At 37.4% G+C, this 18,164-nt stretch overlaps 1 protein-coding gene across 5 annotated transcripts in view; it reads right to left on the reverse strand.

Moving 5' to 3' along the window:
* PPP3CA (protein phosphatase 3 catalytic subunit alpha) overlaps nt 1-18,164 on the reverse strand; it is a 299,763-nt gene that overhangs the window by 34,415 nt on the left and 247,184 nt on the right. For all 5 annotated transcript variants that reach the window (XM_026659824.2, XM_026659823.2, XM_026659826.2 and 2 more), the window contains exons 7-8: nt 7,646-7,723; nt 4,454-4,548 (exon numbers count right to left, since the gene is read on the reverse strand). In XM_026659824.2, coding sequence (XP_026515609.1) covers nt 4,454-4,548; nt 7,646-7,723 — 173 coding nt within the window. The remainder of the gene's footprint in view (nt 1-4,453; nt 4,549-7,645; nt 7,724-18,164) is intronic.

Raw genomic sequence — 18,164 nt, forward strand, 5'->3', positions numbered from 1 at the left:
CCTCAATCAAGCGTCACAAACATCATCGCTGTGTACAGTATTAAATTGTTTGTTTAAAACTTCTACTGTGTGTGTACATATAATATAGTCTTTTGTCAGGTGAAAAAAATGTCCCTGGAACCTAACCCCTCCATTTACATTAATTCTTATCGGGAAATTGGATTTGCTTAACATCGTTTTGCTTAAAGTCGCATTTTTCAGGAACATAACTACAACGTTAAGCGAGGAGTTATTGTATCAGGAGAGATTCTATCTCCCTCATTTCTCCAATACACTCGGTGAAAAAAGTAGCGGGCACCTTAGCTGTTGCAGGTGACCCAACTGTCCTGGAATAACATTTATCTTTGGAATTTTTCAGGAGCACTAGTTTGCAGGGTATCTGATCACTGGGGTGAAAAAAAAAAAGGGAGCCACAGGATGCATTCCTTCAATTATAAAACAATCAAGACAAAAGAGAAAATTGAATCTCTTGAACATCAGCCATGTCACTAAGTGGAAATCACACTGGTCCAAAGTTCTAACATTACTAACATTAGTAATTTGTGAGACATCAACTGTTAATAAAGTAAAATATGTTACATGTACCCCCCTCAAACTTTAATTCTGTTTTATGAAGACAGAATTTTAGTCACCGGCAGGGATTTTTTCATTACTTTGGACTTTTTTGTTATATGGGTAAGAAAAACACGATCCATAATAAGAATAGGTTTATGGGGTGAAATCCTAACCCCACAGACGTCAATGGAAAACTTTCCAATAACTTCAATGAGGGCAGGATTTCACCCATGAAGAATAACTCTTGGCAATTAGACTTGAAAGACCAAGTTACTGGATGAAAGGAATTATATCTTGATTTTAGTATAGCATTTGATACAATCTCTCACAAAATTAATTCGTATTGATTTGAACATATTAACATTGCCAGTGTGGGCTGATGACTGGCAGCTCAGTAAGCAAACAGCAAAGATAAAACAGCGATGATTTGAGTTAAGGAGAGCTATCTAGTGCAGATGTGATCTTTGGTGGGTTGTCTAGGGTGTAATTGAGGGCAACATCTAGTAAAATGCTGCAAGAGTTGGTGTAATGTACAAGGGCAGTAAACATCTCCATTTATGATACGGAAGAGGGGGTCAAGAATACTAAAGGGACATCCTTCAGATGTATCCTATGCTGAGTTTCAGTGAGTTTTGCTATAAAGGACATCTGAAGCATCTGTGTAATTCGTACACTAAGATCATTCAGGAAAAAAGTGGTCTGACATTGGGTGCTAAATTTTTTTATAGGAACCATCTTAAAATTAATTTTTACAAACTAATCAAATCAACCTGCTTGTAAATTATCAGAAAATTCATTCTGTGCTCAGAGAATAAGTTTTGTAATTTTGGGGAGGATATACTGCATTCTATATACAAAACAAAGCACTGGAATCCCTGCTTTAAGTGAAAAGCTCAATCTCAACTTTAACAATGGAACCATGAGTTGTGCTTCCAGATAATATAACAAAATGGCTAACTAGTGACTACATTTCATGCATGAGGGGACAGGCTGGGGAAAAGGGGTGGTAAAAATACTGGGGGGTGGAAATAGTAACCAAGGGAAAGGAAATATTTAATGTGGTACACAGGGTTATGACTAGAGTAACAGGATGAAATATAGAAAGGAAAAATTTAGGTTGAACATACCAGGAAAACCTTCCCTAACAGTAAGTTCTATTTAAATCATAGAATAATTTTTCCCAGAGAAATAGCCGAATTCCCAGTTCTTGGGACTTTGATCAGTAGATCAAATAAGTCACTTGTAGTGAACATGCCTACACTGGCAATGATACCCTAATCATTTTTTATCATCTTTGTTGCTATGATAACAAGTGGTTTTTTATATAAGCGCAGTGAGGAATGCTAGATAAAACTGATAGGTTTGATACGATAAAACAAAGATGATAAACAAATCAGATTATTACATCATTCCTCTGTCCCTTATGGTACTATTTCCCAAGAATCTCTATTTTGAGATGTGCTACCAGGCACTTTTCCAAGGTGTCCACAACACCTCCCTTTTTGCTGTCTTCTGTGAATTTCATAAACACGCTATTTACCCCTTTTTCTAGGGCATTAATGAATGTCTCACAAATAATAAACGTAGAGGCTGCTTTCTTGCTTTTTATAGTACAGTAGATCCCCTTGCATAATCTGTTGTTTCGCTCTCCTGATCTGAATTTTTGTCTTCGCAACACACTGTGGACTTTAAAGGGTTTAGGAAGACACATCCTGTTATTCTTGTCAAAATATTCCAACTCCCCAGTGGATATATCAGTGTTATAAGATGTAATCTTTTTTTTTTTTTTTAAAAACCCTCCAAAATGAGCATTTGCCTTCAGATAGCTAGTTAAATTATTCATTCAGCCAAAAAAAACCCCAATTTTTAAAAGTGACAGTCAGACACTAAAATATAAACTTATTGACAATAATAAACAGAAGTGATTGACTACTACTGAGTACTGTACAATTTTCCACTTCTGTATCCATTGTCCCAGCAAAAATAGCACTACTGTACATCCTGATGTCCTAATCTTATCTAATCTATGGTCTGTCATACCTAGGAATCACGGAACAAGTAAGATGACTCATTTCTGAGACTGATATGATAGAGGGGCATTCCTCTGTTCATTCCCTGACATTTGGGGATCTAAAATTCAGATGCTGAGTTCTATTTTATCATTGTTCTGGTGTGTCAAATGCTTGCCATAATGACAAAAGCCTGTACTGCTAACCCCCATATTCCTAATACGAACACTTTAAGAAACACAATTACAGGCAAATCTGAAATGCTGGTCCAACCTACTTTACTACTATAGACCCGCTAAGGGTAACTACAGGTATATACTCTATCAGAAATCCCTCTCCCACAAATAACACTTTTCTTTGCCCTGACCTGTTGATGCTGCAAAACTGCCTTACACTGTCTTTACTGCACTTCCAATTCCTAAGTCTCTTGTGCTGATCTGTGTTGCTAGGTCTCAAAATATATTTGCTTAAGCACAGTTCCTACATGCTTTACTTTCTGCATAAATAGCTACTGGTAGCAAGGCTTTGATGTTGCTGGTAGTGTACCTTTAATAAGTTTTTTTGGCAAGTTAACATGTATTTGTAATATGCTAAATCTAGCTTCTAGCAGTGAACCAATTTCTTCCCTCACATATAGTAAATCATTTGCATAATAGCTTTTTAAAGTGCTTAGAAGTTTTATACAATAACCTATTAAAATCATGCTAGTGCTGAAGTCTCTTTTCTTTTGCATATTTTATACCAAATACTTTCTTTGTCTGCAGGCAAGGTCTGAAAACCCCATCTGTCCCCTTAGGAAAGCTAAACACCTTGTAATGGGTTAATAGGTCGGGACCATGGAAACGGCAGTCTATAATGAAACTTTCCTCATTAACATGGTAAGGAAAAAGTAGTTATGGAGGTCTTTATAGTCCCCATATTTTCTTTCACCTATAGGGTGACCAGATGTCCTGATTTTATAGGGACAGAACTGATTTGGGGGTCTTTTTCTTATATAGGCTCTTATTACCCCCCACCCTCGTCCCGATTTTTCACATTTGCTGTCTGGTCACCCTGTTCGCCTACCATAACATACTAGTTTTATTCCAACTGGAGTAACAGAAAGTGAAGATATCCTGCTGTGTATATTGGATTTAGCAGTAGGAGTTATTGGAATGCTCTGATTTAGAACACTTTTTTTCTGCAACTCATTAGGGGAACTTACAGTCACTGTAAGTGCTGTAGTGACTGTTGTAGTAACTTAATGTAAGCTGCATCCACTTGTATTTTAGGTTGTGTTGAGTCTTCACAGAGTGGCTAGTATATTATTTAAGCAGCAGGCTTTTTTGTTTATGTATATTTTCCTCTCTTTGCACTATATGTAAAAATGATTAACAAAACATGAAATAGGGTGCTCAGATACTATGGGCTCTATAAGAACCTAGATTATAATATGACTGAGACTTTTCTATATAACGCCCATTAATCTTACAAAAGGGCCAGATGGCTTATTTTAAAAAGTAGCAGAGGGCTTAGAAAATCTCAACCATAAGATTTTACAAAGTGCTTCCTTCAGTTATTAGAATTGTTGCCAATTTAATTCCCCAAATAAAATTTTATTTAACAACTGACACTCAAAATACAAAAGTATCCAAGGACTCATAAGACAGAAACATAAAAGTATTTAGCTATCTGTGTGTGTATATATATATATACACACACACACACACACACCTCTGATTGGTACACATCTCATTAAATTTATATTGCGCAACAAAGTAAACAGGCATGAACTAATAAAAGGACAAAGAGTCAATGCAAAGAATCAAAAACGGGAAACTGCATAAAACGTTTGTGTAAAGAGATAATGCTACTACTGTGCATCAACAGAAGGAAGAGAGCTCTCCTACCTTTGTTATTGTATACATCTAGATAGTTTGGTGCTGAAAAAATTGTAATTAGTGAAGGGAAGCCTGTTGTTTGGCTTTTCCTGTACATACGATACCTAAAGGAAATGACAGGTTATATTAATAGTATTATTAATCATTTGTACAGTGCTCTAAGCGTACAACATGTCACTGACTTATCACAGGCCAAAAAAAGCAACAGATCACTCCAAATGGTTTTACCATGTGAAGTTACAAGCAACAACAGAAATAAATTATCTTTAAAGCTATGCATGAAGGATTTGCTACAGATTTAGAACTTGCATATAGTTGGGATTACTGTGATTTCAAGCAGAGATAAACTCAAATGGTGCAAATTGTGATTTCCATGTTGTTTGTACCAGTGCAGCTACACTGATTGCTGGTTCCTAACGACTGAAACCCAATCATGCAAAGTGTGGTAGGAAAGAAAATACTAATGAGGAGCATTACACATTCCGGGTGAAATCTTGGGCTCCCTGAAGTCATTGGGAGTTTTGCCACTGACTTCAACAGGATCAGGTGTTCACCCTTCATCTATTGATGGAGGGTTCTTCTCAAAATAAATTTGCAAAGGGATTATAAAATACTCAAAGAGATAGAATAGTTAAACTAATTCAGATGTCTTGGAGCACCATGGGACACAGGCATTTCTATAGTAGCCTCCCCCAAACAGAGTGTTATGCTTCAAAATCAGTATTAATAAAGTATAAAGCACATTCATGAAATTACAAATTATATCATTTTACAACCATGCAATGCAGTATCACCCAGAAATATACTTTCCCCTATGGAAAAAAAGCTTAGCTTCACAATGGAATGTCAAATCTAGTCCAGTCCATGGACTAGCATGCTAATGCCTATACATTTTCATTACTCATCCCTGCTGGCTTGTACAGACCAAAGGCATATTGTTTCAGCAGGGCAATATTTAATCAATCAGTAATGGAATGGGACACCTGCAGAATCTGGAAGCAAACCAACAAAATGGAATTTCCCCCCAGCAAGGGACAAGTAATATCCAATACTGCACTTTAGTTCTCTAATAATTTCTAATAATTCCAAAAGAAACCGCAGAATTTGGCAATTGTCCACAAAAGTAAGGAAAAGTATCACACCGATTCATTGAAATCGCTTTTCGGAATTTCAGTTTAGAAGGTTCTCCCCACTCAGTGTGTGTGTGTTGCACCGTGCTTTATGATAGCCTAGCTCTCTCACTCCTGCAGGCTTGTGGAGAGGTGGGGGTGGGAGCAGTCAGGGCCATGGGCTCACCCCACTACCAGCCACCTTGGGACAAATGATGGGAGTGGGCTGTGTGCAACAGGGTATGAGACGGCTTCTTGAGCTATTCTCCCCACCCTGTGTACCAGTATAAGCGATAGCCAAAAGGTTGCTCTATGGTATATACTGAAAACAAATACTTTTCCTAATCAAAATGACACCATTTCCTTTTAGGATGCTGTGATGTTATCTGATCATATGATCAAAATATGATCATGTAGATCATTGTTGCTACCACTGCTATATGAGTGCAACAAATCTTGTACAAAGTGTGTCAAGTAAGGTGTCTATAGAAAGGGTATGATTTGCTGAATATGATTATGCTATTTGTATGCAGGTTGATTCCTTCAACCAATTTTAACTCTCACTGTTCTTTCTTTCTTTCTCTTTCTTTCTTTCTATAAATAAACCTTTAGCTTTTAGATACTAAAGGATTGGCAACAGCGTGGTTATTGGGTAAGATCTGAGTTACATATCGACCTGGGTATGTGGCTGGTCCTTTGGGATCAGAAGAACCTTTTGTTTGATGAAATTGGTTTTAAAGAACCACTCATCTTTAAGTCTGGGTGTTGAATCCAGGACTGGAATGCCTAAGGAGACTGCTTTTCTGACTTCTTGTTAGCCAGTGTGGTGAGACAGAAGTTTACTTTTGTTGCTGGTTTGGTATATCTTATGGGAGAATAACCACCAGTTTTGGGGTGTGTCAGCCCCATTTCTCAGCAGTTTGTCCTAAATTTGGTATTCTCAGTTGTGACCCACGGTGACAGGTGCACATTAAAGTTTTAAGAAACCCATGCTGGTGTCTGAAGCTTCTCTCTCAGTCTGGACTTCCAGGCCATAGAGTGTCCCAATGTCATGACACTTCTTTGTCCACTGTGATGTTTAGGGGGCTGTGACAGTGTAAGGCAGTAGTATTTAGTGACAGATGAGGCCTGAGAGGTTTTTTCGTTAGTCACGACTCAGAAGAAAGGTATATAAGGCCAACTATGTTAGAAGTGTTTTCAGGCAGGTCAGAGGAGGAGGTTTAGGGAACTAGCAGCAACAGTGAGATTCCCGCCCCCACCCCCCCCCAGCACTTTAATTAAAGAACATTGCCCCTAAGTCTGCAGATATTTTTGTACACATTGGGGGCTTTGTTGCAATAGCCTTTGCAGAAAACCCCAGAAGCACACAGCTGCAGAGTAAGACTGATCAGAAAGTGCCAGCACTGCTGTAAACGATTTACATTTGCAAATTTAGCTAAGGAGCTAGCCAGCAATTGCTACACATTTTTCTCTTTTCCTGCTAGAGTGACCCCTCTTCCCTTATTTTAAAGAGACATCCCTTATTTGAAGTCTCATGTTCCACTTCCTGAAATAAGATCAAATGCGTCTGTCTTGTAATTCAGCTACGGTTGCATAAAAGATCAGACACTGTAATCCTGGTGTTTGTTTTTATACCACTAATAAAACACTGTGGTTGCTGTCACTTAAAAACAAGTTTCCAATGTCATTTTTCACACAGTTGTCCTTTGTTTCCTTGATATGCAGTTGATCACCCTCTAGTCTTCACTACTACTGGTGAAGTACAGCTGCTTTGCAACAAATTACCATAGGAAAGCAACAATCTTACAAAACCATAACGAAATGGTCATTATGGGAAACATGTCAGATGTGCACATTCAGGCTTTAATCTTGTGTTAAAATAGCTATATTTTAAAAGGCCTATAAGTGCTAAGTATCAACACTAAAGTTATAAAGTAAGGGGGTTTTGGAACTTTACCATTTTAATGTGGAAGACTGCTAAAAAGGATTATTTTACCTGCTGATTCAGGGAAACCCTTTCCTACAAAAGCCAATGGGTATGAATGATGTTTGTTTATTAAGCAAGAACCCCCCTCCCCCTCCACACACTTACCCAGCATCTTGAGCTTCGTGGGCTCGGAGTATAGATAACAAGTTATTGTGCTGGAGGAATTCACATACAGCAGGGTAACTGTTGGAGGAAAAGAAAAGCTGCTGTTATGGAATAATCAGAAGCAGTGCATTCATCTGACATTCAGAAATACTGTATTTGATCAAGCGTGATCAAACCTGTATCATTCACGGAATCAGCTTCTGCTCTTAAGACAGGTTTTTTCAGTTTCACGTTGGAGACAGCACCAGAAGCTGTACTTTTTACATAATTGGGTGGAGGCAAAGCATAGAAAAGCTGCAGTTCATTACATAATAACAGCTACCTGTCAGAAAGAAAATCATTTCTATTATTCTCTGAGCTTCAAGGAGCCCAGAAGAGGATAAATGTAACACAAGGATGGAATGCAACAGAAAACGTGCCCACTCAATATAGTATATATTGGTTGCTTAGGGAGAGCATATATGGTGGTGGTGTACAAAGGAGATATAGAGGCAGAAGGAAGAAAGTGAACCTATAGCCAAACTGAAATTGTTTCATCTCACCAATAAACAAGGCTTCAATTATTTCTCTTCTTGGTATCTTCACATGTGAATTCTAAAAATGTGTTAGTCAAACATATTTCACAGGACCTCTCTACTGAGCTGGGTGTTTTCTATGGCATTGGTGAAAACACAGTCATTAAAACAAAACGATATGAGTTTTACTATAATTATATTTTTCACATTATTCACTTCCCATGCATAATGTTGCCTTAGAAGATGAAAGAGGACTCAGCTCTATATTTCTACCTCATTTTCAGCCCTCTGAAAACAAGTTCTAGCAGCTACTTCATTTGTAGAGGCACTGAGGTTTTATTAAAAGCACAGCCATAATAAAATACGTAGACTGTACATGTTTACAAGATTTGAAAAGCTAACTTTTACTATGATTTTTTTTAATTCAAAACTCTATTACATCTAAATATAGAAACCTTGGATACAGTCCTGTATTATGGAAGCCCTGGTCATAACTCCATTGTGAAGGCTGAGGCTATGCCTTCACTAGACTTCTGCCAGCTCGTAGCATGGATGCAGACTATACCAGCAAAGCTATGTTTTTACCAGTGTAGCTTATTCCACCACCCCAAATGAAACAAGCTATTCCTGTGAAGAGCACATTTTCACTGGTATAAATGAGCCCATATCAGTCAGGGATCACACTTCTTTGTGCCCTGACTAACAGCTATGCCAGCAGAAGTCTGTAGGATGGACATAGCATTTTATGTATGCAGAATACACCGTATGCTCCCCAAACTTCCAGAACGTATTCTTTGAATTTTAAAGGGAATTTGCACGGACATCTGTGAATTAGTTTATGAATTAAAATCAATTTAAAATGGTCCCTTTAAGATAAGTATATAGAATTGAGATTCATTATCCTCTATACTCTTTTACAGATCAGTACAGCCCTATCATATACATTACACACTGTCCATACACAATTTCTCTTAAGTAAACAGTTTTGACTTTCAATTGGTTGGAATTTCCTCGCCCCATTTTCTGGTCACTGGTGGCCCTCTACAGCTATCAGTCTTCCCTAGCTTTAGATGATTGTGTTCTCTATAGCTTTCAGGGCAAGACGCAAGAAACCTCCGCCAATGACATCACAGCCTCAGTATGGAAGAATAGGAGGCCCTAGCAGCAAATACCCATCACCTACCCCCTCAGCCCCAACCACACCATCAGTGAAACAAGATTATTTCCTTGGCACAGGAAACTTGAGAGTCAGAACAGGGGTGGATCAAGACTAAAGAAATTGCAAATCTGACAACTTTGGTCATGTCTACAATAGGGGATTACATTGGCATAGTTATGGTGCTGTAGCTATAACCCCATAGTGTAGTCACAGCCTACACAATGGAAAGGGTTTATCCATCACTGTAGGAACACCACTTTCCTGAGCAATGGTATAGAAAATCCAAATTATCTAAATTGTTAAACATGGCAAGCAGGTAGATATCTAGGAATCCAAATATACAAAGAAGAGTGAGTGTAAATAAATTACTCCTCCTCCAAAGGTGCTGTTAGCACTTCATCAGGAAATTCATGGAGTGGCACTACGGGTAACATTCTTTCTCAGCTCTTCCATATAGTCCAGTTAAGTATACACGGAGGACTGAAGTAAGAGATAAATCAGCAGCTTTAACAACAATTTTGGAGGAAGCGATAGTTCCTGTATCTTGCCGCTTAAAGCACATGAAGCATGTTAGCAATCCTATTTTCAAACAATCAATCATAAAAGGTTCTAAGAGTCTTTAAAACAAAGATATACCTTTTTGTACTGACATTTTTCACGTCTGGATGAAGAACTAGTCATTTCACAAAACGTAATGAGAAGTGACATTTCAGAGATGCAAATGGCTCAGAATTTTGTGTGTGTGACATTTTGTGAAAAATGTCAGTTTCACTCAACTGTATTTGTAACAGTTCACAATTTTTAACAAACTGGAAATGTCTGTGTGAGATCCTTACTTTGTATTGTACACTTGCTAACAGTTGAGTTTCTGTTGTTTAGGGAACAGCTTAATATTTGTCCTGCACTTGAAAAATGTAAAATACAAGGGACCAGATTCTGCCACACTTACTCACATGGATTAGTACTTCAATCTGCAAGTAGTCCCACAAATTTTATAACCGTTTCAACTGACTACAGGTGGGAGTATCTGGCTTTATAAATGTAAGTATTAATTAAGTACAATGCACATACTGCATTTCATCTGAAAATAGTTTAGTAATGCTAAGAGTAATTCTCAAAATATATGAACTTGGGTCAGTAAAGTCATGCAAACATTCTAGATGGCAATTTAAAGCCAAATCCTGCAGCTGTTATTTAGTCAAATTCCCATGCAGTCAGTTGGATATTTGCTTGAATAAGGACTAAAGTACTGGATCTTTAACTGGGTGGTCTTTGTACTTCCATGTCTTATGCAGATTACATCCAATTTGGGGGGAAAGGGGGAAGAAGAGTGCTCAGTAAATGGAATTAAAATCTGTAACCTGGCTGTTACAGTCGAACACACTAGCTCTCACTCAAGGTGTTAAAAGTAAAATATCCGGTTTGGTTGATTAAACCTATGGGCCAGATTTTAAAGCTATTTAGGCGTCTAGGTGCTATTGATTGGGAGTTAGGCACCTAGGTCTGTTTTCAAAAGTGCCTACCTGTATCTTTACGTGCCTAAATACCTTTAAAAATCTGGCCCTAAGCCATTATAGTTCACAGGCTTCTGTATGGAATCACAACAGGCCCAATTCTGCCACCCTCATTTTTTTTAGTAATATGTTACTCCATGAACAGCCCACCCGAATCAGACGCTAACAAAGCTAATGTATTACATTAGAATCTATATATATGTGGAATACCTACTTTTTGGAACAAATCACGTATAGCTGATATAGGCTTTCCATATTCTTATTGATGAATATATTTGAATAGGAGAGTTACACATGTCTATTTGGGTTTGGGGAGAGATTAAGATTCCACCATGCATACTTTTGAGAGGAAAAAAAGATAAATATTTCTGTATTTCACAGACTTAAATCTGGTGGCCCTTTTGGCTTTAAATACTATGACTAACCATGGAAAGAAAATCATTCCAGGTTTTGCATCTAACAAACAATTCTACTGTCATTACATTTCTAACAACAATACAATGGCAAACACATTAGATTGCAGGGAATTTAATATGCTGTAATATGTATTAGACTTTCATTGTCTTTTCATTTTATTAACCTCTATAAAAATATCTAGAAAACCCAATGAAGTCTGATTACCAACATAGTTCTCTTGTAATTATAACTCTACAAGGATATGTCCAGCAGTCTCAATGGTGCAAACTCACCAACTGGACAAAGCTGCCACTTGGAAGAACAAACCATATACTTTTCAATATAAAGCTCTTTACATAATTTAAATGCTCTAAAAGTGATCAACTTTGCTTTGGACTTTAAGCAAAATGTATCATAGCTGATAGGAGTTTAGAAAGGAAAATATTAAATAAAAATATGTTCCAAGACACCCTAGTGTGAGAATGGGAGAAGGAGAAGTTCAGTGGGTAGTATATGGTAGTGAATACTGATTTACACAAATATGATTGCATATGTAATATTATAGAAACATGGTTATTGGACTTTAATGAGATAACATGCTTATTGACACCATCTCTTTTGCTATTAAAGCATGAAACAAAAGAGATGCATTCTAGGTTGTTTTTTAAATAAGGGTTAATGAAATAAATCTTAAAATATATTAAAATGTTTATTTTGGGTACTGTTATTTTATTAAAAGACATCTAAATTAGATTAAAAAAAAAAGAGGACTGATTTAAACATTTACTCTCGCTAAGCCTTAATTTAGTTCTAGAATCTTTTTTCTCTACATGCTGGATACACAATTTGATCCATGCAGATAGGACTGTCAAAAATAATAATACTTTGCACTTGTATAAAACCTGTCAGCAGAGGATCTTGAATCACTTTACAAGAGGTGGGTAAAGATCATTTAAAAAATTTCAGTGTCACATGGTCTCAATTAGTAAAATTACTGAATTTTGTTAATACATTATTTGGATTAAGGGGAGTCATATTAGGATTACATACATTCTTTTAACAGTTTTGTTTCAGTTTTCAGTGCACATACATTCCATGGCCTAACTTGAATTGGGAGTTTGTACTGGAAACTGGACTGTGCAATTTTCTCTTTTGCTCTCTTCTATGAGCTTCTCACACTGAGAACTGAACCTGCTTTTTATTCTTAGCTTAGAATCAATTTTGGGAAGTGCAGGTGAAGAACCCTCAAATCCTTCTGCATCCAATGAATATGCAAAGGAATTGGTGTGAAAAAATTGTGAGTTAAATTAGAGGCCCACCTAGCTTCCAACACAAATCACACCAACACATTCAAAAAGTTGACATCAACATTTTAGCTCACGGATGTCATAACCACCAAGGGATGACTGCTTTGCGCCTTCTGGTCATGCTGTCATCTTTTGGAACAACAACTACTCATATTGGACCCCAGTGGTACAACAATCTGCTTCATTCAACCCAAAACAAAATGTTCTTCATCATTTCAATTTGCCAAAAATTTCATTTTTGGTTTGACCAGACCACTTTTTATTTATGTATGTATGTATGTATGTATGTATGTATGTATGTATGTATGTGGAATTGCCAGCATACTGAAAAAATCTGTTATTTACCCACCTCTAGTCAATAGCTTACATATCCAGTCTGTAGCCTGTAATTATTGCATTGTAATTTAGTCTGTAATGTGATCTTCACTATTATTTGAATAAATAAGACCTTTTAACCTAAAAAAGAGAAGTGATTTTCAGCACAACTTTGCTTCTTATTGTCTTAAATGTCAATATACAAACATACACATTTACCACTGCATGAACTGCATAAAACAACCAGGCATTCCAGGAATCAATGCTTAAAAAGGGCAATTTTATGGTGTCATTATTTATCATAAAAGTGACCTTTTTATTATGGCAATTATGGACAGTAACAAATAAAAATAAGGGAGACTAACTTTACAGAACAAACTTTAAATATTTTTTAGGAAAGCTCAACTCGTCACTTTAACTGTTGGAAAAACAAACCAAATAGATGCAACAAAGAGTCCTGTAGCACCTTATAGACTAACAGATGTACTGGAGCATAAGCTTTCGTGGGTGAATATCCACTTCGTCAGAGGCATGACATAACATAACATGCATAACATGCGTCTGACGAAGTGGGTATTCACCCACGAAAGCTTATGCTCCAATACATCTGTTAGTCTATAAGGTGTCACAGGACTCTTTGTTGCTTTTTACAGATCCAGACTAACACCCTTGAAACCAAATAGAGTGAGCACTACTACAAAGTGAACATTAGGCCTCCACAGCAATTCCATTTTCCACAGTATTTCTCACTAACCGTTAGTGCCATAGTAGGATAAAGAACACAAATACTTAGAAAAGTAACCATGAGGTGATGGGAAGGATAGGGTCAAAGAAGGGCATTGTAATCACTTTGGTTCCAGTCCAGCCATGTGATATGCTCATGGGGAACCAAACTGAAATCACTCAGCCCACTGGGCCTCTGCACGGATATCGGGGTCTGCTCATGTGCATCACATTGCAGGAGGAGGTCATTATTGAGGGTTCTGGTAAGAGCAGAGTACTTGGCAGTAAGTTGGGGCAGGAAGCAGTTGGCTAACAGTATAGCTGGGTGAAATATTCATGCAAAATTTTTGTTGCTGTTAAATATGTGGGGGTAAAGTTCAGGGTACTTTTTCCCATAACATTGCTGTAGGGTTACTCAAAATAAAACGTCGTCATAAAGTACACATTTTTAAGGAAGAGGCAGCAATGCTCCAGAGGACACATGACTAAGAAATCTGCACACAACTGGGAGCCTGGAACACCAGAGTTCTCCTCCCACCTTTGACAATGACTGGCTTAAAAAAATATTTTGCAGTTATGCAGCAATTAATAAACATTATTTATTTAGGGTTTACAGCATTCCTATTAAATATTATATGTAAATATAATTATCTCCTTTGTGGTCTAGTGCCAGGGTTCTCAAAGATTTTCATAATATGGGCTATGAAAGAGATTGACTCATGGGACCTCCCCTTCCATTGTGATTTTAGGAGCTCTTCAGCTTCCATTTACAACCACAAAACAGCCCGTGGCAACTACAGCAGTTGTTTACATTAAAAAAGTAACACAATGGGAAGCACTAATTTTTTATTGTCTTTTAATGAAATTTTGCAGCTGGAAACAAAGACAAGAACCAGAATAATATGGCTAGCCATCTATTGACATGCAGCTAATGATCCAGGGACTACAGTTTGCAAACCTTTGGTTTGCTGGATTAAGCAAACTCTAGCAGTAATACCAGCGGTATTTTAATCCTGGTTCTGGCAGTGACTTGCTACATGACCTTAGACAAGTCAATTAACCTATCTGAACTTCACATTTCTTTCATCTCTAGTATGAGGGTATTTACCATTTACCTACTTCACAGGGTTGGTTGTGAGGAGAAGGTCCCTACGTTTAATGTATTAAGGGCACTGTGAAGTGAATGGGCGAACAGGATTCAGATGTGTTCAACACCATAATTTCAAAAATTCATCATACCCCCTCCTGGTCAATATTTAATCTGATAAGGGCTTTTTGAGTTCTCTCAGGCTTCACAGCAATGCACGATCAGTCTCCCATGATTTTGAGTATAGGAGACAGAGTGAAAAATCACACTGGTGAAAACTTATTCGTCATCTCCTTTCAGATCTCCCCAAGGGAAACACTGATACCAGTTTCCAATTTAGTACAGAAGGAATTGATGAATCTGGCAGGAATCTTCATCTACCTTGATGATGAGCAACTTCTGAGTTGAACATTCCTTGGATCTACTGCCCAAACAGAACTGGTATGTTACCTGCTTCAGACACAACCCCTCTGCCTTTCACTCCCTTCACAGAAACAATCCATGTTTTGTATTTAAAAAGGTCTAAAAAGAGTACAGTTATAAAAGAGCTTAAATTGCTGAAATCCAATAGGATTTGGTGAGTGAACTGCCCTATAAATGCTGACTGGCTGCCACTCAGACAAGAGATGAGGGAATACATTTTGTGAATTTAGACATTAACCCCTGAAAATTGGGGTTTATAATGGAAAATCTGACAGTTGAATACAGTCATTATCAGTGCAGTTTATAATTTCTTGCTATTCTATTTTCTTTATAGCATTTTTTTTCATCCTAGTATTAAGTATTGCATTAAAAAGGATGTACTGAAAACAGTAAAAAATAAAATATAATATAATATAATATAAAAAACAAAAAAAACATGGTGGGTCCCTCCTTTCATTTCAATGGCATTCACAGGAGTTAAAATGCTATAACTAATTCATTGAAAATATTATCCTTTCATTAGCTGCATCTGGCTCCTCATCAGTATCCACAGGGTCAATAGAACTTACAGAGCGGTGGAGCTGCTACATTGTTAAACTGCTTACAGTGCTTTCCCTCTTGAGAGAGAAGCTTGTCTTCTTGAATAGTATATATAGCTAAGGCCCAATCCTGCACTCCTTGTGAACTCAAAACTCCCACCAAATTCAATGTCCTTTAATACTAATGGGGAGGTTCATGTTGTGAACTGTTTTAGGACTCATTTTCTCTGCATCTATGAGAAGTCAGTACACAGTTCCTTCTGGGGAAATACCTTTTTCTCTTTGGTGAAGTAAGTGATTAGACCTACTAGATAAGTAAATCAGATCACAGAAGCCACTATCTGAATTAACACTCCTGTTGGCTGTCTCAGGGTATGTCTATACAGAAGCTGTGACATGCAATCTCCAGCTCAAGAAGATATATCTGCATTAGCTCTCATTGAGCACTAAAATTGGAAGTGTAGTTGTCATGGCATGAACAGCAGGAGGGGTACGTACCTGTGGGTTTGGACAGGATCACACTTGGGCATCTGATCCCTCCCACTGCAAGTGTCATCAGAGCTACACTTTTAATTTTAGCACTCTAGCATGATCAGAGCTAGTGCAAGTAGGTCTACTTGAGCTGGAAATTAGATCTTCCAACTCCAGGGTAGACATACCCTTGAAACCATTCTATCACTTCTAGAGTCATCTTCTCCAGCTCAGGGTTAAGGCACATTTGGGGGGCAATATGTGGAAAAAGTCTACAATGTGCTATATAGGACTTCAGTCGCCAGTACCAAATAGGCAACAATTTATATGTCTGTGCACGCGCATGTACACACACATCTTTACTGTTTAGATTTCTATTGGTTTCAGTGCTACTCATATCCTGTCTTCATGTTAACAGGGTCTTCAGTTGTAAATTGAGGAGTATAAAAGTTTAGTCCCCAATAACAGAAAGCGTAAAGATATGTTTTTCCCCCCACAAATCCTATTTTAGATTCTATATCGTTTTCTGTGTGATGAGGAATCTTGTTTCCTAGAACATACTGTACCACTCAGTAAGATCCCATTTGTATTCTTAATTTCAATGGAAATTTCCATGGACTTCTAAAAATCAATTTATATCAAGTTCAAGAGGAATAAATCTATGCATATTCAGTGTCTACTTAGCAAAGATTTTTTTTTTTTGGTTTAGCATGCTATTATGAGCTTTACTCTCTATGGCTATTAAGGTATAATTGACTTTTTTTGTTTGACTGAAAGAGAAAATTAATTTCCCTTGAGTGTAACCTTTGTTACTGATTGCACCAATGAAAGATAAGGCTCTGTAACCTTCTCTCTTAAAAATTGTCTCATTGGCAATTCAAGAGGCCTAATTTTTCAATACTGTAACCTTTCTTTCATTCTGTAAGATTAACTGACTGTGCAAGTTTTCCCAAGTTAAGCAATGATCTCCCAAAGGAATACTATTAGAATCACTCTCTCTCATGCTCACAAAAGGTGAACTTTAGAGAGATTTTGTTATTCTCAGAAATTCAATTTCATGTTAACAGGTAACTTTGCAATAACTGAACATTTTTTTCTCTTTCTGAACATATTGCAAGATATTACATAAAAGTACGTTGGAAAGAAGTTAATGTTGCAAAGTCAAGCACTCAAAGGTTAAGAAAATGCCAGACTTGAGGTTGCCATAATTTGTCCCCATGAGCATATGTATTAGGATACAGTCTTCAATTACAGAATCACATATTATTTTCCACAGATTTCCTGTCATTCAATGCACAGGATGTATGGTGTACACCACAGGTAGAAATTCAATATTTCCTTTAATCCTCATCGATCAGTGTGTGGCTCTAGACCTTATGTACCAAAAAACATCCAAACCCTGTAGTGAATATAGAATTATTATTTCCTCTTGGGCTTTTCTATGGTGCTCATCACCATAATATCTGAGTGCTTCACAGACAAATTCATTAATCATCACAACATACCTGTGAGGTGAAGAGGTATTAATTATTATTACTTTACATATGAGGAACTGAAGTACAACATGATCAAAGCCAACTGTCAAAAATGCCCACTAATTTTGGGATTCCTACTCACCTGCTATTCGCAATATCTCCAAAGGCCAGAGATGGGACACTACATGGGGAGGACTCTGAGTTACTACAGAGAATTCTTTCCCAGGTGTCTCGCTGGTGGGTCTCACCCACATGTTCAGGGTGTAACAGATCACCATATTTGGGGTTTGGAAGGAATTTCCCCCCAGGTCAGATAGGCAGAGAGCCTGGGTTGTTTTTCTGTTGTTGTCTTTCTCTGCAGCATGGGCCACCAGTCACTTGCTGGTTTCAATTAGAGTAAATGGTAACTTGAAGTCTTTAAATCAATATTTGAAGACTTCAGAAACTCAGCCAGAGATTATGGGTCTATTACAGGAGTAAGTGGGTGAGTTCCTATGGCCTGTGGTGTGCTGGAGGTCAGACTAAGGACAGAAGGGACCATCATAATAATCTGAAGTCTATAAGATACCTAGGTACTAGTTTTTCGGAGTACTTG

This window comes from Terrapene carolina, unplaced genomic scaffold (genome assembly GCF_002925995.2).
Source record: "Terrapene carolina triunguis isolate 2854851 unplaced genomic scaffold, T_m_triunguis-2.0 Scaffold706, whole genome shotgun sequence".
In the NCBI taxonomy this organism is placed as follows: domain Eukaryota; kingdom Metazoa; phylum Chordata; order Testudines; family Emydidae; genus Terrapene; species Terrapene triunguis.